The following is a 23262-nucleotide window of genomic DNA, read 5'->3' on the forward strand; positions in this document are numbered from 1 at the left end:
GATCTTCCTCTCCCAGACCTGTGAAGTCCTGTAGTCCCGTCCAAAGGACCAACGGTATCAGGTTAGCTCAGCCCACACACACACACACACACACACACACACACACACACACACACACACACACACACACACACACACACACACACACACACACCGTGTTTCCTGCGGGGGGGCGATCGGCAGTCCAGCTCTGGGGAGACCGGCGATACAATCTGTGATCAGAAGAAGTCAAGCTGGGGGGTTGATCCCTTAACCAAACCGGGTTCAATCACACCAGGTGTGATTGGATTTCACAGGAAGAGGAAAGTTCCTTATGGCTACACGGTTTAAACAGAGCCCCGTTACAGACAGCCATCCATCGCACGCGGATATTAACACCTTGCAATAACACACCTACAACATCAGCAACAACTGCCTTGGTCAGGTGGTGAAGTTACACAGTGCCATATATTGTGAATCTTCTACATCCCTTGTAGCGCTCTCAGGATGAACAGCAGGGGGGTTGTTCTGCCTGAGATGGGGGGGGGGTAAGCTGGAAATGCATGGTTATGTCATAATAAGTAAATACCGTAAGGATAAGGGAAGTTTACACAGTTTAGATTTGATTAATTGATCATTGTATCATTCAAGTCAAATACTTCTAGCAGTAGGACCCAGGGGTGTAGACGGTCCCTCCACAGCAACCGGCCAAGCACACCTTTATGGGGTCTCCGGACCAGAGATGTGTGAATTCTCCCAAAGCAGTTCAACAATGATCAAAAAAAAAAAAGGTGCAATTTTGAGCCATGTCATTGGCTAAGGAGCGTCTGACAGGGAAAAAAAACAATGGCTGTTGGGGCCAGGGTCCGCTATATATGGAATTCAAAAGACATTCACTTTTAATACTCGACAACAATCACTGGACCATAGCGGGTCTGGGTGCCACAAGATGACCGCTTCAGTTGCCGTGTATAGGAATATTTACACGGAGGATCGCTTTAAACAGACTTATGGCAAAGAGGACAGGGCGCCCGGCAGTCTGTTACTCAGGAAAAGACTCGCTCAGAAATGCAGGTGTTCTCGGCGAGCGTTTCTCCACCTGTTGAGCGAGCGCGTCCCGATCTTCAGCTGGCTGCCCAGGTACAGGCTGAGGAAATGGCTTCTAGGAGACACCATAGCGGGACTCACCGTCGGCATTCTGCACATACCCCAAGGTAAGTAAGTAAGTAAGTAAGTAAGTAAGTAAGTAAATGTAAGAAGGTAATTAGACTTTATTCATTCCATTGGGGAAATTCAGGTATCCAGTCGCAGCAGACAGTACAGTACAGTTGACAAACTGACAAAATGGACTAACAGTAAAAGTCAACAAAATAAGTCAATAAAAGTCAATAAAAGTCGATAGAAAGTGAACATCATTGCACACAATTCAAACGGTGAAATGGAAGAAAAACCATGCCTTACGATTTAGAACCAATATAAAAAGGTGTGGACTGAATATACGTTTTTATGTTAAATACACTACTTTTTTAAAGAAAATAAAATGTATTGGCAACTGTTTTGCCAATACATTATAGTATAGTAGGCCCTATAGTAGGCCTATTCCTCTATGTTTAAATACGACAAACATGCAAGGATTAAGATTGAATTCTAGAATGACACTATGATTGTTCTGTTTCTCTAAATGTGTTCATTTATATAGAGCTTTTACAATTAGGCAACGGTTGCTTTTTATAACCTAATCTATGTTTTAAATGTTCTAAACAGCTATGTTATAAAATTGAGTAAGTTATATAAAATTGAAAATGACCATATTTAATTTTCAAATCCAGGTATGGCATTTGCTCTCCTAACATCTGTGGCGCCAATCTTCGGTCTCTACACGTCCTTCTTCCCGGTCGTCCTCTACATGCTGTTCGGCACAGGCCGTCACGTCTCCACAGGTAAAACACAGCCTCGGAACCTCCCCACATATCCGCATTTAAATATGCATGCAAGTTCTATGTTAATTGGTATGTTCATGTAGGCCTACATTTAATATGTTTATTATAAACAGTTAGGGTTTTGATATATGCCAGACTCAGATATACTGACATATCTGGAAAAAAAACAACAACCTATACTTAAGCTAAATCTAAACTACACTGCACTATACAACAATGTCTCAATATTAACAATGTATCGATTCTCTGTGGACGTGAGGTCTTCCCACTGATGATACTGGTGCTGTGTCAGTTACCTTTGCGGTGGTGATGATACTGGTGCTGTGTCAGGTACCCAGGGCCGGCACTAGCCATTTGGGTGCCCTAAGCACAAATGCATTGTGGTGCCCCCCCGAAAATCATCAATCAAACATCAATTCAGTAATTGTCAGTACGTTTCTCTTTATTTCCAAAATAACTTCTCAACAGTTTTGCAAAATGTAATGTGCAAATAAAGAGAAATTAAAATCTTGATAAAAGACTACACTAATTTTGCATTAACATGCACCAAATAGCACCAAACATTAACATAAGTCCTTAACTAGTAGTTGATGGTTGTTGGTCAGGGCTGGGTGCTGTTGCAGAGTCTGCAGAGATTGGTGGTTGATGATGTGTGCTTGAACTGCTGGTGGATGGTTGATCATCTAAATCTTCCTCCTGGTCTTGAGGAACTCCTTGCACATATCTAAGCATTGACCCTGCATTCAGAAATAAATTCACTGAAATACAGTTTTGCACCTTGATTCAAAAACAATATTACATATTAATTACAGGTTTATGTAAGCCAATGTGTAAATCACTGATGCATGACAACATTTAAAACTATTTTACCTTTAAGACAATGATTGATGCTCACAATCTAAAAAAATCTACATAATTTGAAAACTATGAATGTGAAGGGAGGGGATCTACATAACTAAGATTTCTTTATTTTCTTTCAAATTGTAGTTTCACCTGCAGATGTTGCCCTGCAGATGCAAGGTTTCTCAGAATTCATGTTACCAGGAGCCATTCTCCATTCATCAACTCATTACTTTAAAGTATCATCTGAAGCATTACTTTTTCCACTACAGTACACAATTGCATACTCGTTGGTTCACAGTACACATGCATAACGTCATAACGTAGGCTACATAACAAACGCCAAATAAACATCCTGAAATGCAGTAGACCTATATAAGTAAACTTGGCTAATACTTGGCTGACGACTTCTTATGGCTAAAATAATATAGGAGCTAAGCTTTGTTGACGTTAACGGTAACGTTAACATTACCTGTCATGAGCATAGACATTCATACAAGGACTAAATTACAGAATTAGCCATTTTTATTTAAAACATTGTCTTACCTGCCATCGACGTGCGTGCATCATCTCGCTGTCTCTTCTTTTTTCTCTTATCCGCCCCTGACTCTTGATGCCTTTTCGAGTCCATGTCCAAACACAGGTGTCTGCCAAACTTGAGAATGATCTAATCGAACATACCACTGGGATGTGGGGGAGGGGGGCACCAAGGGGAGAGAGAGAGGGCCGCACAGGAGACGCATCTTTTTCTCGAGCAAATGTTACTTTTTTTACGAGACAGATTTTTTTGGTGCCCCCCCAGACACTTGGTGCCCTACGCGCAGTGCGTGTTCTGCGTGTGCGGAGCGCCGGTGCTGCAGGTACCTTTGTGGTGGTAGTGTGATGATACTGGTGCTGTGTCAGGTACCTTTGTGGTGGTAGTGTGATGATACTGGTGCTGTGTCAGGTACCTTTGCGGTGGTGAGTCTGATGACGGGCTCGGTGGTGGAGACGCTGGTTCCGGCCCCCCTGCAGCTCAACGCCAGCAGCCCGGAGGCAGCGGCCCTGGAGGCCCAGAGGATAGGGGTGGCCTCAGCTGTGGCCCTCCTCTCGGGGATAATGATGGTGAGATACTGACCGCAACCGACTCAATACACTTATTCTCACACACACACACACACACACACACACACACACACACACACACACACACACACACACACACACACACACATTCTAGCTCAATTCTTATGTGATATATTGCTTGTTATCTCAAGTGATTTGGACCTTATTTTCAGTGTTCAACTATATATGTAAATATAATTGTATTAAAAGGCTGACGTTGCTGTATGACGGAGGTCTATATGTATTACTATGAACTATAAGGTGCTTTAATGCAAAGTGACTAAAGGGCTGATTATAGTTCCACGTCGACGCAACGCAAGGGGGTTTATGGACCCGTTATGTCCTTGCGGACCCTCCTTGCGTCCACCGCAAGGGCCTGACATGCGCCTCCCAACGCAGCTGCAAGGATTGTGATTGGTCCGCTAACTAAAACCCGACGCAGAACCAAAACAGGCTCACGACTGTGTCGAAGCGTCTGCGTGCGTCGTTGCATCGACGTGGAACCATAATCAGCCCTATACTGTGTGATGTTTTCGTCTATTTATACGTTTGTATAGTACTTCTATTTTACTGTTGGGTTAGATACATGACATTAGGGAGCAGGTAGGGCTTATCTGGCTCAGTTAGACTGCAAACATTTGGTTTGACCGAGAATGTTTTGGTACATACAGCCATTATAATATCCTGACATGACATTCCTGCTCCATTATATATGTATCTATGACTTTCACACAAATAACTGACAATGCAGTGTGTCTCATTATCATGTGTGTTTTAAACCCATCATGCGGTGTGTTTCATCATCATGTGTGTTTTTAATCCATCATGCATTGTGTTTCATTAACATATGTGATTAAACCCATCATGCACTGTGTTTCATTATCATGTGTGTTTTAAATGCATCATGCACTGTGTTTAATTATCATGTGTGTTTCTAACCCATGATGCGGTGTGTTTCTAACCCATGTTGCGGTGTGTTTCTAACCCATGTTGCGGTGTGTTTCTAACCCATGTTGCGGTGTGTTTCTAACCCATGTTGCGGTGTGTTTCTAACCCATGTTGCGGTGTGTTTCTAACCCATGTTGCGGTGTGTTTCTAACCCATGTTGCGGTGTGTTTCTAACCCATGTTGCGGTGTGTTTCTAACCCATGTTGCGGTGTGTTTCTAACCCATGTTGCGGTGTGTTTCTAACCCATGTTGCGGTGTGTTTCTAACCCATGTTGCGGTGTGTTTCTAACCCATGTTGCGGTGTGTTTCTAACCCATGTTGCGGTGTGTTTCTAACCCATGTTGCGGTGTGTTTCTAACCCATGTTGCGGTGTGTTTCTAACCCATGTTGCGGTGTGTTTCTAACCCATGTTGCGGTGCAGCTCTGCATGTTTGTGCTACAGCTGGGCTTCCTGTCCACCTACCTGTCGGAGCCCATCGTCAAGGCGTTCACCAGCGCTGCAGCCTTCCACGTTACTGTGTCACAGCTCCAGAGCATGTTGGGCCTGCGGCTCGCGCGCCACACCGGGAACTTTGCCCTGTTTAAGGTTAGCCCTGTTGTGCTACTTCAAGTCCTGCTCAATCCAAGATGTAGGGGAAGCATCTAGGACCACAGTCGTCATGGGTCATCCATCCATCCATACATCCATATACATCAATCCATTCATCTATCTTCCACCCATCTGAACAGCCATCCATTCATCTTCCAGCCATCCTTCTAATATCCATTCATCCATCATCCATCCCTTATTTTTTCCAACCTTATTTTTCATTTCGTTCAATGCATTAACCTCCTTAGGAAACATAGTAGCTTATCTCAAATCAACGTCATTACCTTTTATACATCACCACCATTCAGTCATCAGTGCACAGTGGTTAAACCAGCCACAACCACGCACACTCAACATCGAGCTCTGACATGACATGTCAATATTCACCTGCTGTATCGCATGCAGCAAACCTTCAACCACTGCAATAAACTTCAACATCTTCCTGGTCCTGGTGTTGAAGAGCCCAGTGAAGTCGTCTAGGTGGCGTGGGGACGGGTCACCTGCTACATGAGGGTTGTGATGTTTGTGGTTACTCAGACCCTAGCCTCTGTGATGGAGAACCTGCCCCAGACAAACATGGCCGAGCTCCTCATCTCCTTAGTGTGTCTGGCCATCCTGGTCCCGGTGAAGGAGGTCAACACGCGCTACAGGAAGCGCCTACGAACACCGATCCCTGTGGAGATCCTGACGGTCAGACATGCTACACGGCCAAACACAATGTTGTGTACACACTAGGGGCGGGATTAACAGGGTACTTCACCATACGATACGCGATACAGCGATTCGGCAATAATTGATATAATGTTGACAATCCTATAACGATACATCACGATATAAGTCTAACGATTGTCTAACATAATGGTCTTTATTATTTCTTTTTTATATATTATTCAGTGTTTCAGTTACTCATCTTTGGTTAGTTAACTTCCGGTCAAGTTTCCTTTATTAATGTGTTGAGCGCAACATCGGAGCAGGGAAATCTGTTTAGAGCGCCTTATTTTATTATTAAAATATGGATATTTGGGGCGATGTTTCCTGTCTAACTTCAGAAATAAAGCATAAAAATAAAAATAAAAATATATAGTGTATATATATATATAATAATACTATTTAAAAGAAAATAGAGAAATATTATATTGATATTTGACGCCAGTGTATGGATATATCGCCGTATCAATGTTTCGTCCAACCCCTAGTACACACATGATGTATGGATCAAAGTACTGCTTCTAGTATGCTGAATACCTTCTTTCTAATATCAAAGTACTGCTTCTAGTATTCTATGTTGTCAATGTCCTGGTTGTAGTGATTTGAGTACAGTCTTTCTATATTATCAAAGTACTGGGTCTGGTAAGCTGAACACAGTCTGTCTTTGTATTTATATATAAAGATAATTTATCTAATCTATCTTTATTCCAGGTGATCATAGCTACCGGTGTGGCTTATGCTCTTTCTCTGGACTCCACTTGTGACGTCCAGATTGTCGGCCATATCCCTGCCGGGTAATATTTCGTACATGTGGTGAATTATTTGGTGAGGTGTCCCTGTGTCTTAACCATTTGTGTCTACCCCCCCCGCCCCCCTGTAGCTTCCCCAGCCCTCAGATGCCTGCCGTACACACATTTCCTGACATTGCTGGCGACACGCTAGCCATAACGTTTGTTGGCTATGCTGTGTCCGTCTCCCTGGCGATGATATACGCTGATAAGCATGCGTACTCCATACACCCCAACCAGGTACCAGCCTCTGTAGTTATAAACACACAAACTCCATCTTCTCTGTTCCGCATGAAGTGTTGGGAGAGTACAATTATAATTAATAATAATAATTAATACTTTTCCCCCAGCGTTCTAGACTATGAGTTCCATTTAGTCAAGAGTATGCATTGCCTTTTCATGTGGTCCTTGCATACTATTAATTTGAAATCGTACCTTTGTATGTGTTGGTTGTATGTATCTTGTATGGGCCTGAGTCAGCTGGCGTCCATCTTTTTGGTTTTGGGCCCATTGGATGAAGCTAACCTGTGTGATGCATGTGTCCTCTAGGAGCTGCTGGCCCACGGCATCTCCAACACGGTGTCCTCCCTCTTCACATGCTTTCCGAGCTCAGCCACTCTCGCCACCACCAACATACTGGAGAGTTCTGGAGGATTCACACAGGTTCTCTACTCAGTTTTCACACACCAAAAAACATACATAATATTTATACAATTAAAGCCTGCGAGTATATGTCTTGGTGTCTATAATCGTAAATATTGTTGACCTCTCTGAAGAAACTGTAATGCTATCATTTTGGTTTCCATCTAAAACAGAGATGAACTGCAGACTAGGCACAATATAATAATGGATACGTTGGTTCCCATGCAGCTCTCTGGGTTGTTTACCAGCCTGGTGGTCCTTGTTGTGCTGCTCCTTATTGGTCCCCTCTTCTACTTCCTGCCCAAGGTGTGTGTTTTATGAGGCATGAGTGTTTTCTTTATTAGCCTGAAAGACAAAAGAGTAACTTATTAACTCAATCTAACTCAGGATGCCTCCTGTCTAACTCAGACTAAACCATGTCTAACACTGCGTTCACACTGTACACATCCGTCGACGGATCTCATTGACTTTGCATTGGGCACTCTCGAAATGCATTGTGGGTCAATCCGTTCTGTCGGCTCTGTTGCCTGCATCAAAAAGTTGAGAAATGTTCAACTTTTCAGGCAGAGACGGATCCGTCGACCAATCAGATTGCGTCCCCCATACGTCAGACATGCCCTCCGTCACCCGTTGACGGACGTGTACAGTGTGAACGCAGTGTAACCTGAGACTTACTCATATGTAACTCAGGATTAACTCAGACTAACTCATGTCTTTCTGAGACTAACTCATATGTAACTCAGGTTTAACTCAGACTAACTCATGTCTAGCTAACTGTCTAACTGAGGCGTACTCATACCTAACTAAAGTTGAACTCAGACTTAGTCTTATCTAACTCAGGTTGAATTCAGAATAACTCTACTGTTTATATGTGTCTTCTGTCCAGGCGGTGCTGGCGTGCATCAACGTGACCAGCCTCAGACAGATGTTCCTGCAGTTCCAGGACCTGCCAGGCCTGTGGAGAGTCAGCAGGATTGACTTTGTAAAGAAACTCATTATACTGTGTGTGTGTGTGTGTGTGTGTGTGTGTGTGTGTGTGTTTACAATAAGCAATTTTCAATAAGCAGTGCTTTTGAGTTTTGAGATTTACTATACTAAGCAAACTTCCCGATGGTTGCATCGTTTTGGTTGCAGTGTTAATCTGAGTTTAAGGTTTGTTGTTATACGACTGTATGTAAAGCATCTTTGACAACCTTGAAAAGGGCTCTATAAGTCTGACATATTATTAATTACAATAAGATATTCACAGAGTCTATAGTGTAATAAGCTGAACCAAGCAGGCCTTCTCCTGTATCAGATGGTGTGGGTGGTTACCTGGCTGTCTGTGGTGGTCCTCAACGTGGACCTGGGTCTGGCCATCGGTGTGGTCTTCTCTATGATGACGGTGATCGGTCGCACACAGAGGTACATTGTTCCCCAGCTAGGAGTACAACTCAGTGGATATACGGCCACTAACCGACCCTTTTGGTATTAAGGAAGGGTGCTCCTTAACTTTGGGATAAGGAAATGGTATTTTTCAAAGCCAATTCCTGTGGCAGACACAAGCACTTTTGGAAGACGCACATAGGTGGGTGCTTTTTCCCCCAAGGATCACATTGTAGCGTATTTTGGCTACGGTGTTCTCACTCAGTACTGGCCCAGTTTCCATTATCATTGTCCGCATCAGTCCCTCCGACCAAGACTGGGATATAGGCTCCAGGTTGAAGAATCCCCAAGTTCTCCTTTAATACCATAATTAACTGTGATTCCCCACAGAGCTAGGTGTTCGGTGCTAGGCCAGGCCAGCAATACAGAGATATACAGACCAATGCAAAACCACACCAAGGTACACACACACACACACGCATTACAAAAAAATTATATATATATTTTTGTTCTCGCTGTTTAGATAACCATTAACATTATTCCAGATACCTAACAACAAGGTGATTGATGTCTGTTGCCTCCACAGTGCAGCGAGGTGGCGGGGGTGAAGATCCTCACCTACAACGGCCCCATCTACTACGGGAACCGCAGCTTCTTTAAGGAGGAGGTGAGCCGTCTGCTGGGCCTGACGCCGGAGAGGATCCGCAGCCTCGAAAAGACAAGGAAGGCCCTGGAGAAACGCCAGAGAGACACCACCGTCAGCACCGTGGTACGTCTAGCAGTAGGCCTACTCTGTGTCCAAGCCTGGTCCAGGACCACGGTACGTCTAGTGGTAGGCCTACTCTCTGTCCAAGCCTGGTCCAGGACCACGTACGTCTAGTGGTAGGCCTACTCTCTGTCCAAGCCTGGTCCAGGACCACGTACGTCTAGTGGTAGGCCTACTCTCTGTCCAAGCCTGGTCCAGCACCACGGTACATATAGTGGTAGGCCTACTCTCTGTCCAAGCCTGGTCCAGCACCGTCATTAGTAGTATGTAATGTAGTATGGTATTGCATTGCTCATCTTGTAAGTATAGACCCTCTTTCTGTTAGTAAACAATCACATTATTTTGTTGCCAAGCTTAGAGTGGAGAAAGACTGAATGCGTTGATCTGAATATGTCCTGCAATGATAGAATGGTCTTCTATCCTATCAGTTAAAGTGTTTTTATACAGCTTTATGATGATAGGACGCCTATGTTATGTTACCCTTAATGACAAACTACATGCCTGTCTATATCTTAAATGATGGTGGCGGCGTTGAGCTGCAGAGAAGACCTACTCTCAGAAACTGACCAATCCTAACCTCATTCAACCATAAAATAAGCACTTAGAATGTCAATGAGATTGTATTGTAACCTGGTATGGAAGAACACCGTCTAAGGAGAACCACCATGCTCTCAAAACCATATTAGGTACTTTGCTCTCCTCCAATCACAAAAGTAAAACGCTATGATTATGAGACATTGCTATAGAACTAACGCAGTATAAAACATACTTCCAGTTCTATAGAGCAATTGGCTATATCTTAACGGCGGACTGCACTTGCATGGCGGGATAAAGTGTTAAGCATTAACTTAACCACATAATTGTATATATATATATATATATATATATATATATATATAATTTGTGTGATTGTCCCTGGTCATACTATAACTCCCCTCGCTGTTTATCTAAGAGAATAACAAGATCAGTCACATGTTCCTCCTAGTTTCCCAATAATCCAAACCCACAATAGACAATACTTCATTTCTGGCGCTCAAGAACACAGCAGGATACTATTCATATTTGCCTATTTGCCATATTTGTTATTGCTTTGTTTTGTCTGATGCTAGCGCTGATTCAATCATGTCACCTGAAAAAGGCTCTGTCTTGTTGTATTCGGATATCATAGTATTTGAGTGGTATTCTTGTATTTCATATTGCATGACATAATTTCGTTTTAATAGTACTTTAATGGTAATTTAAGTTTAATTTAATGCATTTTCTTCTCTGATTTTCCAGGAAAGAGGTGTTGCAAATGCATCATTCTCATCAGATAATGAGTTATTCAAATCTGGTAAGATTGGAGGAAAATTAGTTATTGTTATTGTTGAGAATGTGAGTGACAATTAATCACCATGATCATTTATTAATGGTTATTCCCCTTTCATACACAGCTGAGAAGGACGTCCAGGCTCTACTAATGGACTGCAGCAGTGTGATATTTGTTGATGTTGCTGGAGCCAGACTCCTTATACAGGTAGGTCTGTGAATCCCTGGACAGATTACAGATTCCCGTTGCCAGATCCATGCACAGACGTAATATTAATGTTTTGTTTTTTCCTTTCCAGATGTGCATTGATTGCCAGAAAGTTGGGGTTTGCATATACTTAGCAAACTGCAATGGTAAGGCAGAGTCTCAATGATGAAATGTTATGTGAATAGAAACGCAATATACTAATACACCCATCTCCATCTAGAAAGTGTCTTAAAGATCCTCACCTCCAGTGGCCTGATGAACTACATGAATCCACAGCACATCTTTGTCACGGTCCATGATGCCGTGGTCTACATTCAGCACCTCAAGGTGTGGCTCAATAACATGACCTCAGAACTTTGATCATGGGATCTCATCTCTGTTGTGCTGTGTGTGGAGTGATTCATGTCACCTATGTTTCTGTTCACTCTGCAGGAGAAGACCCCCGACACCACAACAGTCTGGGTGTGAGATGTGCCTGTTCCTCACGGATCCACCTGATGACGCACTAATAAGGGCCGGCCCATTTCAGACGGAGACTGTCAGGTCTCACCAGCGCCGGTGTTTTTGTGTCAACTACGTTCTGGAGGCTCGGAGGGATCTGACCAAACCGCTACACCTGCTGATTTGTCTAATTAGCACACCTTCAATAAGATGGGGGAGAGGAGCTAATTACTGGTATCAGATGTTGTGGTGTTTGGTTAGCAGGCAAGCAGTAGAACGCCAGTCCTCGGGGCTCCTGATGGGCTCCGGTGTGAGCCCATGTTTGTTCCTGAAGACGGTTGCTCAAACTGAGTGACTGCATGCCAGAGTTTCAAAAACAAAATAGGCAGAAGGAAAAGAAGTAGCCGCTAGTGTAGCACTGTTGTGAAAACAGGGATAGCATCCCATTTCAGTGATATTATGCCATATGTTTGGAAGATCATGATAGAATCCCAGATATGGTTTAATAAAACATGGGTATATTGGCACACTTGGGTTCCACATGAAAATCTATTCCCCTTTAATGTTACACAAACTAAAAAACAGCACAATAAATGATATGTAACCATTGTACTTACTGTTGTTGTACTTAAAAACTTGTGTAAATGTGATAATATTTGATATTTATATATATTTTTTTTTTATATTTTATTTCTAGATTTTTATTTGCATCTTAAATGGCACTATTAGACAAGCCTAATGAAATGCACAGGGTAAAATTATCTATATTTATAATACATGTCATATCTGCTTATGCCATTTACTGAATGCTATCACATATTGCCTTTAAATATTCTTTAACAACATTAGAAGATCTATGCAAGTGTCTACATAATTGAACTGTTCATATAAAATTCTGGCTTTCTAGATAGTTTTGATACTTATTCTTTATGTACATTACATGCCAGGAAAAACACAATGATACATGGAACAATGTACGTTGTTGAAACATCAGCCTCATTAAGATCATCTGATGCCATGTGAAGCATTGCTTCTCTGAAAAAGAGAATAATGGTGTGCATTGTATTTAGCAGTAGTCCAAAAGTAGACGTGTCAGCATGGTTTAGACTACGGTCAGGTGTGTGTTTATCTCAGGGATGATCTGAACAGTATAGCACGTGTCGGGCAGCTTCTGGAAAGGTACACACACATTACACAGACTTCTCTGGGATTGATAAGATTTCATTTACATCTAAAAAATAGACCATTGTCTCTTGTTCGCCTGTATCATCTTTTCATTCACAATTGAGAAATATTAGAAGGTCTTTCTTCCAAAGCATGTTCACCACAAATGAGTGAATGATTAACAAAATGGACACATAGACATTACAAAGCAATTGAGTTGTGGAGTGATACATGCACACTCTAGTGCTCTCTGCTGACAAGATGGCAGTACTGTTTTTTTTCATTGTGCCAGTGTACCCCATCATTATAAGGTTACCTTGACCTGCTAAAAATATATATGTAGTGCAAGTTCGAAACCGGGCCAAATAAAAGCAAAACACTAATTATTTGCGTGCTTGATGTTGGTTTGGCCAAGCTTCTGTTTTTTCCAGTGCATATTTCAAAGAGGCCTCTAGACGCTGTGGGCCTTCTGGGTGTTCCCTTTAAAGCTCAAGGAGTGTTCGCTAATTGGAAGGAAGTAGTCGAAGTAGTTAGTGGGGAAAAGTCCACTTCAATATAAACAGTGTAACAGTGTAAACAGGGCTCTGGACATCTATCTATAAGCGGCACAAACCTGACTGCTTGCACCGACAAATGCACGCACAAATACAAATGTTGGATATGAAATTCCAGTAGCAACCTAAGAAAACCTATGTATTCTTAATGGAGTAAAAAGTAAGAAGAAGAAGATTATGCTTTGAGTTTTTTTTTTTTTTTACGGGTTTAAGGATTACCAATAAAATATATTGATATTATTCTCATTAGTAGTAACAAAAGTAATAGCAGGATAGTAAAAGGTATAGTTTGTGTAGTAGCCTAGTCGTGTTCTAGGCCTAGTAGTCACGTTGTGGCTTTTGCACATGCAGATCAGCGCAGATGGGAAAAACATGCAAACTAAATGCTAATCATGCAAGAAACCACAGACGAGGCTAGACTGAGTCACTGAGTAATTTTTCGGTTTGTTTTTCTCATATGTTGTCACATATCGGCTCACTCTGTTTGCACCTACAGCGTAACCTACTAAACTAAGCGCTACCTGATTATTGTAATGTCACGTCTCCAAAGAGGTGCGTTGGCGCCCTCTAGCGGCGGAAAGACGGCAATGATTCTTACATAAACCAGGCCATCTTGGTACGGGACCCAAAAAAAGGAGTTCATTAAACACACGTCCAATTTCTTATTTTAAAGTTTTGTGATGGGAAAAGTATGGGAGGATATAATTATAGAATGACATAATACATAATACATTGCATATAATAAAGCTTAATCCAAGATACATTGTAGCTAGTCTTTGTTGGGTTCATAGATAACAACTATACATTATAGATAATATTTATCGAGTTCTTAAATAAAAAAGGAGAGCCACATTAATTAGGACATCAGATATAGCAGCAATTCCCTTTTGTACCTTTTGATGTGCAAATGATGAGGCTGACGAACGCATGCAATGCCTCTTCTACAACCGGATTTGAGATTCTGGACACAGCTGTAAAAGACAGATTTCTGATGTCCGCTTTATGCTCTGGTCAAAGTGGTGCTTCAAACTGAAGTTCAACTTTATTTTAGGCTTGCAGCCAAGCATTCACTAACCATGGTCTTGTTTGAAAATGTTGTGTCATTATATCTGGGAACTTTAGGGTTAGTGTCGCTCACATCATGATGTGGAAACTGAAACGTATGCAGTTTTAATTCTGACATTGAACATCAGAAAGGTATATATTGTGTATATAATACACAACACACTATGATGACAGTTCAGTCAGGACATCTGCATGCATGTCATTATGAGACGAATCAGAACAAGTCAAGCCGGTTATGTCGAGCAAGGCTAGAGAGCATGTAGCTGTATACATTGACCACACCTTATGCTAAGGGTGACTCTCTTTGGTTCACAGCCCCTTGAATATGTTTTTGGTTTAAATTAGAGAAAAAAAGCCATTCCAAAAGCCATAGCTTCTGGAAACATGACTTGATGCAGGAAATAGATGAAAACCCAGAGATAAGGGTTGGTGGTGACGGTGTGTTTGTGTACATGGACAGCAGATAAAAAACAAAGATATACTGAATAGACAAATACAAATGTGTATATTTAAATATTATATTCATAGTGCAAACAGTAGTCATATTAAGCAGTAAAAAAACATCATATCCCTGAGTAACCAGACGCATAATCATCTCAGAAAGATTCAAAGGCTCTTGTCCTCGAATAATTCTTAGACAAAGTAGAAAGAAAGTATTCTTAGAAATCTCTTGAGTTGAGCTCATTAGGTAATCTGTGTTCCTCTTCCAAACATCGAACAAGCCCGGCCATTTTTTCCTTTTTGGCAGTGTGCCAGAACATGGAGGAATGTGTCAGTTACTGCTCATGCACTTGAACCTGTTCTTAAAGTAATACACCTCAGTGTGCATCCTTCCTTCGCTGTCCGTGGAGGAGTAGCGGAACCTGTCGTAGCTCTTCTCAGACTCAGACTTGCTCCAGGGAAGGACGATCTTCGACGCGTGGCCTATCTTCACGTTGCTGCAGGAGCCCACATGGAGGGACCCCAGTGCGTCCACAAAGAACTCTGTGGACAGCATGTGTCAACATTAGAATACATTGTGAATTTTAAAAGGAAAACTTTGGGATTTTTCAACCTGGACCCTTTCTTTCTTTTGTTCCACGGGACTACAGTTTATGATCGGTTCAGTATTAGGTGAAAAGGCTGCAACCGCGATCCAAGAGAAAGGGCTGAACTGTAATCATTTGAGGCCCTTTCCCCTGCGTACGTCCTCTAAGAGAGCTGGGTTTTGCCACTGACAGTCTCAGCATATATTCCATCATTATGGAGTGGATCCATACAGAGAAATACAACTTGTTTCTTTACCGGTCGCTTATTCCGGTCTTGCTCAAGTCTTGCTCAAGGAGTCTTGCTCAAGGAGTTGCTCAAGTCCCTCTCTGAAATCTTGTTGTTGCAGGATATTTCCTTGTCATCACAATCTCAACTCTCCTTCACCCAAATATTTTAGATCACAATAAGATATTCTTTCAGTAATCCAAAACAAGATACTCTCCTCTCTCCAGCTCTTACTCAAGTTTCCACTCGTTTCTTCCTACAACTCAACACTTGAGCCTTCTCATTGGGCGAAACTTGGTTGGACACAAATATAAAGACACCATGAGCAAGCGAAAGGTAAAAGTTGTAAAGTTGTATTTCTCTGTAGGGATCCTTGCCATAATGACTGAATATAAACCGAGCCTGTCAGTGGCAAACACAAACACTTTTAAAGGATTTAGGGGCAAGTGCCCCAAAGGATTACATTGCAGGTCGTTTTTGCAGATTACGGCTGAAGCATTCTTGCACAACATTGATGCTCTTCCTCTCATTAACTGTGAATCATTCACTCTGCAACGAGAATGCCACACTACAGACTAACAATGTGGACTTTGGATCCTATGGGGTCAAGCAGTGGTGGCCATTAGTGAATACTGCTCTTTGTACAATTCATGTGACGTGTAAAGGCAGTCACACAGAAAACACACTTGAACCAGTCACACAGAAGCACACTTGAACCAGTCACACAGAAACACACTTGAACCAGTCACACAGAAACACACTTGAACCAGGTATACAGAAACACTTGCCTAGGTGGCCACGCCGCGAGAGCCGAGGGTCGAACCCAACCCTAAGCATCTTGTCTGTCCTCGCCATAAAAAAGTTGATGACGGCGTCGGCCACCACGCAGTCTGGGAACCCCTGTATGGAGTGGTAATGTCCCTGTCTGATGTGGAGGCAGTCCCCCTCAGAGCCCCCCTCGTCCACAGAGAAGGTGTGCTGGTAGGTCGCACTGTAACCCGTCACCTCTGTTACCGCACCTCCTACCTGGGATCAGTAGGACGGACGGACGCATGCACGCACACACAGGCAAGTCAGAACACATGAAGACTGCAAGTGAACGAACACTGGGAGCAACAATCACAAGAAAGCTTGGGCAGGAGAGGGTGGTAAATGACACCACGCTCACTGCTTACACAGTCAAATATTTATATAATTTTTACTATATTACATATAATATATAAAATATTAAACACTAAATAATGATTATTTATTGCACTATACATTGTGAGTGTGGGTGTGGTGGGGATACACTTCATCCACCAACATTCAAAGTATATTATGGATGGCTACGGCCACCAACTACACTGTGCACGTGTAACCCCCTAACGGCGGAAACGTATAGCAAACCTATAGCGTTGCCCCCTCACCAGGTCTAATGTGGTCTGCTCCAGGATGTCCACCATCTTCTCAAGCTTAGTGCTTTCGGTGAAGAAGAAGTCATCGTCGACCCACAGCACATACTTGGTGGTCACCTGCGAGACGGCCAGGTTTCTCCCTGCAAACCAACCCTAGCCACGCAGAAGGGACAGACGTTTCACTGGAACCGGATGCACAAACATGCAACGCTACTTAGAGAACCAATTTCAAACAGAGAGTGTGTACCTTTCCGAAGGGCATGATGTATTGGTCGATGTGCGGCCCGGTCACCGGTTGAGGATGCTCATTGTCGTCTGCAATCACTATCAAGACGGTCGGGTAGTACTTCCGCACGCTGTCGATCAAATCTTGAAGTTTATCGTAACGTAGGAAGGTCTTCGTTGCTATGGTAACGAGGGCGCTTATGTTGTATCCTAAAAAGGGACGAAAAATGAGATAAGAGAACATTGAAAAATGTTGACCAAAAATGGGACACTTTTTTTGTAAATGGTTGATTGGTTTAGCATCGACATACCTGTATTTGTACCCGAGTTGTAAAGTTTTGGGATGGCACTATGACCCACTTTAATGGTGAAAGCTGCCCGGTTCCCTCCACTTCGATACAGAACTAAAGATTAGGAAAATACAGAGGAAATCACCACAACGCACCTGGAACAATGTCCATGCCACACGCCCCCTAGGTGACTTCTATTGGGCTCCTCCAGACAAAAGGACGCAGGGTGGGCATGTTGACAGACCGGTTTATTGTAAAGGTTTGGTGAACCTGACACATTGCCTGTTGTTCCATGTTACCATCTAGGATTACTCTCCCTGAGTGTGTGTGGAGGTGGCTGGTTTAACCTGTGCAAACTGATGACTCAATGTAAATATCAAATATAAATCAGAACCGGCCAGGTGAGGCTGCTTAAACCAGCCATCATCAACACACAAAATTGTATTGTAAACATTGTACATTTAAAGATAACATGATTTTTGTAAAAGAGCATGGCACAGAACTGGAATTTCCACCTTGACTTCTAACTAGCCACTTAGTATCCTGTTAAAAGGCAAAGTAAATAGGTGCTTAGTAGCTTTCTATTCCTACAACCATCACTGATTGAGTGTGTTTTCAGTAACATAGGTCTACCAGTCCCTCCTCTCTACCGTAAACATATATATTCTTTCTGGTATCCCGTTCTATCTTTATCCAATCAGGAGAGAGTTACCGAAAGCGGCGATCTTATGTGCATGCAAGGGTAGGCAGCAGGATTCAAGTGCCAGTGTCAGTCCATGGTAGAACATGGGAAGCTACCGATTCCAGTGCTGCCAGGAAAGGGAGTAATGCAGTAACTGCTTTCATTTGATGTTGGGGGGAGGAGGGAGGAGAGTGCTAACTGCAAAAGCAGACAGGAAGATTGTGACATTGCATACAGCGCCTTAGAAGGTGCTGTATAGCGATGGGGGCTGGTCCTCTTCCATTGGGGCTGGCATGTCGCACCACTATGCTGCGCAGTAGCTCTAACAAACGTCTCTAGAGAGAACAACTATTTAATTTGTTCCATAAAAAGCCTTGCTCTGATAGGGACATCAAAATCAAATGCAAGAATGAGCTCCACATGCCAGTACACAAGGTGGCACTTTGTATAAGTGTCCGAGAAGCTTAACTCTCTCTTGGATGTGGACATCAAAATCAACAGTTGGCCAGATGAAGCTCTATACATCTTCACACACACTGTGGTGTTATACTATACGTTTCCTAGAAGCTTAACCTCTCTCGAATGTACCTCATATAGCCAGTGAAGATGAGCATGCTCAATCCTTTTCAAAAAATATCTGATGTATTCAGAGGAATACATTATTCACGTAATGCATGTGTAAATATCCCAGTGTAAAATAGTGTATGCAATGACAGTTTGCAGATTATGATAAGTGGGTGTGCATTCTTTAATGCATTTGAGGTTGTTTGCATGTTGATAAGTGAAAGTAGGCCATCACTCTTTGGAGGAAGGAAGGAAGTTAGTCTCTCTCTCTCTCTCTCTCTCTCTCTCTCTCTCTCTCTCTCTCTCTCTCTCTCTCTCTCTCTCTCTCTCTCTCTCTCTCTCTCTCTCTCTCTCTCTCTCTCTCTCTCTCTCTCTCTCTCTCTCTCTCTCTCTCTCTCTCTCTCTCTCTCTCTCACACACAATAAGCACACCTGTGTCGGCTGTCTTGGGGTGGAAGAGGGTGTTGGTGTAGGTGACAAACTGCAGCTGCCTGTTGAGTTTGGACAGAACAGAGCTGGACAGCCCCATTGAGTTCTGGCCTGCTCCTGATAAGGACACGCCGACCACGGTGGCAGCCACGTCCAGTGTCCCCATCGTCACACTCAGGTTCACCTGTCACATCATCATCATCAGGATCATTCAATTACATTATCTCAAATAAATGTTGTAAAAATATGTATGTAGTCGGGGGGAGGGGAGGATAGATATTACATACAGCATATTTACCGTATGTGTAGGTCTTGGCTCTTGTTTGAGACCCAAACCTAACAGATAACATGTAGTTAAAATAAATGGAACCAAATAACCAAATGGTTTGGTTATGAATGACAACGAGTTTATGGTTTTGGTTAATGCTGCTATGCAATATGGATTTGGAAACAAAAGTTAAAGACATATCTTCTGAAGAGCCATTGTTAAAGGAGAATTCTGGTATTTTGCACTTTGAGCCCCCTTTTTGGTTGTCTAGGATGAAATAGAGTGGTTGACACCGAAATGTTGACGATTGGTCCTGTCTCGGGTATTTGGCTCATTGAGAATCGCCCCTGCCTGCTTCAGAATGGCTGCCTACGGGCAAAACGTTTGTTTTCAGAAATGTGCAACTCACTGAGTGGTTAGTGGTGTTCCAAATCAAGCATCGTAGCGAAATACAGTTTCTGTCGTGTTTTATTTGGCATTTTGTAAATCCCATTGATTTCTGTTGGAAGACGGAAAGGGGCGCTGTTTACGTTTGGTTATAGTCTTTTCACTCGGTTCTCCGTCTCAACAGTACGGCTAGAACCGAGCGAAAAGACTACAACCAAACATAAACAGCACCCCTTTCCATCTTCCAACAGAAATCAATCTGTATTTCTCTAGGATAGGCCTACTTGATTTGGAACATCAACTAACACCACTAACCACTCAGTGAGTTGCACATTTCTAACCCTAAACAAACGTTTAGGGTTGTTTTAAGGACAGGTTTGTGAATGCCCGTAGCCAGCCATTCTGAAGCAGGCAGGGGCGATTCTAAATTAGCCAAATACCCGAGACAGGACCAATCATCAACACTTCGGTGTCAACCACTCTATTTCATCCTAGACAACCCAGAAAGGAGGCTCAAAGTGCAAAATACCGGAATTCTCCTTATTATGTAACGGCATTAGTTGTGGCTTATTAGTCTGTTAAATATACAGTGACAAATCATTTTTACAGTCCGTCCAAGTAGAAAACATTGATAACATTTGGAATCATTAAATCTAAATATCATGGTGAATGATCTTATATATTTCTGTAAATATAGTTTATACTGATAGGTAAATAGTGTTCATTTCATTAATCTCTCAATGGTTTCATTTTTGCTTGACACAGGTAAACATACAACAACAATAAGGTCATCCCTTGTCGTTAAGTGCTATGGTGATACTGGAACTAATGGGTACTTTCCCCCTGATACTGGTTCTAAAATCTTCTTATTAAAGGCAAGTTCACAGAGGTTGAAACTGACATGAGTTGACGGCAGCAGTTAATACAACTAATAGATACAACTGATAAAGCCGAATGACACTGACAATGAACTATCATCTATTAATATTAGACTGTTGACTTGGATGGGATCATCTCACCAGGAATAATGATGGTCTTCATGGGCCTTACCTCCACGCCCTGAGTGGGGTATTGAAGTGGACTGTTGGCCTCCGCTACGATGAGCAGGTCTGCTGGAGAGTAGGACCTTGGAACATGAGAACACAACAAGAGGATGTCGTAAGCCCCTTTCACACATGCTGTCTTACCCTGTAAAGTTCTCAAAGAGTTTCTGCATGGGGTCACGTGTGAATGGGAACTAAAATCTAAATTCCTGGAAATCTGCACCTGCAGTTTGCCGACCGAATGACGGCCAGTACGACTGTGTTGTGAAAGAAAGCAGTGATATGGTCAGGAGAGCCATTTAAAGGGTTCCGTCTGACATAAGATGAGTTCATGTGGAGCGAGTGAGACTCAGACTCTGCTGAGGACTGTGTGTGTGCCAATGCAGTCTGGCACGTTAGGATACAGGTTCTCCTCTCAATCCACAAGTTTTATTGCGGTTGGCATCGTTAAGTGTTGCTATGGAGCTGGGTCCAACACAATAACTGTCCATTATTTAATCTCCATAATATCAACTGATGACATCATCATCGATAACTTACCTTCTCTGGAAGGCAATGTACTCCTTGTCCCTGCGTCCTGTCACCCCCCCTGGGTCAGGATCGGACTCAAGGTATGCATGGTGGAGATTGTTTGCCCACACTCTAGGCAACAGGATATGTGGTAATGGCAGGTGGATTTTATTCTCATCACCTTGGCATTCACACGTGCCGTACTCCAACTGACTGCAGCAGGAAACAGGTTACAAGTCAAAGAGACGTAAACTGATCTAGTTCTGTTGAACAACAACAAATGATCACCATGTTGAGATGAGGGTTTAACCCACCGTGACACAGACTCTTTTAAAACATAGGGGACGTCGTGATAAGAGCTTAAGATTTCCTTATTCTTCTTCTTCAGTAGCTTCTCTATGTGGCCTCTCTGTTTCAGACCGATATCCACGCTTGGTTTCTTGGCTGGGAACCACGAGTAAATGAGGCTCAGTAGCAGAAAACCAATGATCATGAGCAGGACCAAACCTTTCTTCGAGATGACCCGCATCTCTGACGTGCTTACAAGGCAGTTTGCCCAAGTGTAGAATCGGAGGCCTGCACCTATAGAAGTCCCTGCAACCACAACAACAAAGTTTGGTTCAGCTGGTATCATTGTATATTTAAAGTGTGAGGCTATTTGCACCCCTGGTACAATTATCAGTATATGTGTTGCACCTAGGCCTGGGCGATATGTCTGAAAGACATATCACGATATAACATGATCATATTGATTGATATCGATTACTACTGATAACTCTAATTACCTAAAAAGACTAGGAATTACCATGCTGGATATAAACACTTCTGTTTAACACTTAATATGACCTTCCACTTCATTGATAAATACTCCAATGTCGATACAACAATGAAAAACACTCAAATATTGTAAATAAGTATGGAACCGTGTTTGTGTAACAAACCCAGCTGCTAAATTCGGTGGTCCAGTCTCTTATCGATATATATTGAACATGTTTTATATTGATCAAAAGTCTATCACGATACGATACTTTATTTATAATTTATTTATTGCCCAGGCCTAGTTGCACCCTTGAAAGAATCAAATAAATGATTCATCGGAGTCATTTGATACATGTGTCATTTTGTTGACTGTGAGACAACTGTTGCATACAGAAGATACACGGACTTAACGAACGCAATACAATACATGTAATGGTTCACTCTGAAAGCATGCTTTGTATCTACTTTGGCTAAACTGCATTTAGAAACAGAATACATTGGAGGGAAACATTTACCCATAACTCTCGTTCAGCATTATAAAGTATTATGACAAACATAGATCACCGATAGTTTGCTCGTGATCATAGCATACGGAATAGAAATAAAGGCCAAATATGTGAGGAGTCAAATTTATTCTCCTCGATAAAGTTCATTTCTAAGTCCCTTCAAAGAGTAGAATGGCGCAAATCCCAGAACATACGGAGCGATATTTATTGTAAATGCGCGCGTTGGAAAATATAAATAATGGGAACTTACTATGTTTTGCGGCTCTAAATTCTTCTTTTCTGTTTCCTGAACGAAAAGTAGCGACAGAACGTGACGTCAAAGTTATTTCCTACATATTGACGCATACACTGTTCAACTCACTCAGGCTTGATCTTTCCTGCTATCAGCTGTTGGCGGCCACTCCTTCAGCAAACCGAAGCCGTTCTCAAAGCAAATATCAAACCTAGTCCTTGGAGGGGAAGTGGCTCTGTATGAAGAAACTCAGCTGCAACTTGCAACTCCATTTGGCATGAGCAATATTACACTTTACCGTTCAAACC

The 23262-nt window shown here is 42.5% G+C and overlaps 2 protein-coding genes across 3 annotated transcripts; one reads left to right on the forward strand and one right to left on the reverse strand.

Annotated features, from left to right (window-relative positions):
- The first annotated feature begins 914 nt into the window (after positions 1-914).
- slc26a10 (solute carrier family 26 member 10) lies at positions 915-12516 on the forward strand. Its single transcript, XM_084479397.1, has 18 exons — positions 915-1193; positions 1809-1919; positions 3706-3863; positions 5233-5397; positions 5938-6090; positions 6820-6902; positions 6989-7136; positions 7446-7559; positions 7767-7844; positions 8425-8520; positions 8836-8942; positions 9294-9363; positions 9490-9672; positions 10948-11002; positions 11103-11185; positions 11277-11331; positions 11406-11512; positions 11618-12516. Exons 1-18 carry the CDS (start codon positions 929-931, stop codon positions 11651-11653), a joined length of 2067 nt encoding a protein of 688 aa, XP_084335523.1. The 5' UTR covers positions 915-928; the 3' UTR covers positions 11654-12516.
- Positions 12517-14895: 2379 nt separating this feature from the next.
- b4galnt1a (beta-1,4-N-acetyl-galactosaminyl transferase 1a) lies at positions 14896-23218 on the reverse strand. Of its 2 annotated transcripts, none has more exons than XM_084480361.1 (11): positions 23084-23218; positions 21772-22051; positions 21488-21670; positions 20924-21030; positions 19548-19585; positions 19253-19433; positions 17597-17689; positions 17308-17495; positions 17073-17213; positions 16452-16689; positions 14896-15393 (listed from the first exon to the last, which is right to left on the reverse strand). In XM_084480361.1, exons 2-11 carry the CDS (start codon positions 21984-21986, stop codon positions 15182-15184), a joined length of 1596 nt encoding a protein of 531 aa, XP_084336487.1. In that variant the 5' UTR covers positions 21987-22051; positions 23084-23218; the 3' UTR covers positions 14896-15181. The 2 variants fall into 2 exon arrangements, with proteins under 2 accessions (XP_084336487.1, XP_084336486.1); XM_084480360.1 differs by having other exon boundaries at positions 22973-23215.
- Between the last annotated feature and the right edge of the window lie 44 nt (positions 23219-23262).

This window comes from Micromesistius poutassou (genome assembly GCF_964030765.1).
Source record: "Micromesistius poutassou genome assembly, chromosome: 15".
NCBI classification, from domain to species: Eukaryota; Metazoa; Chordata; class Actinopteri; order Gadiformes; family Gadidae; genus Micromesistius; species Micromesistius poutassou.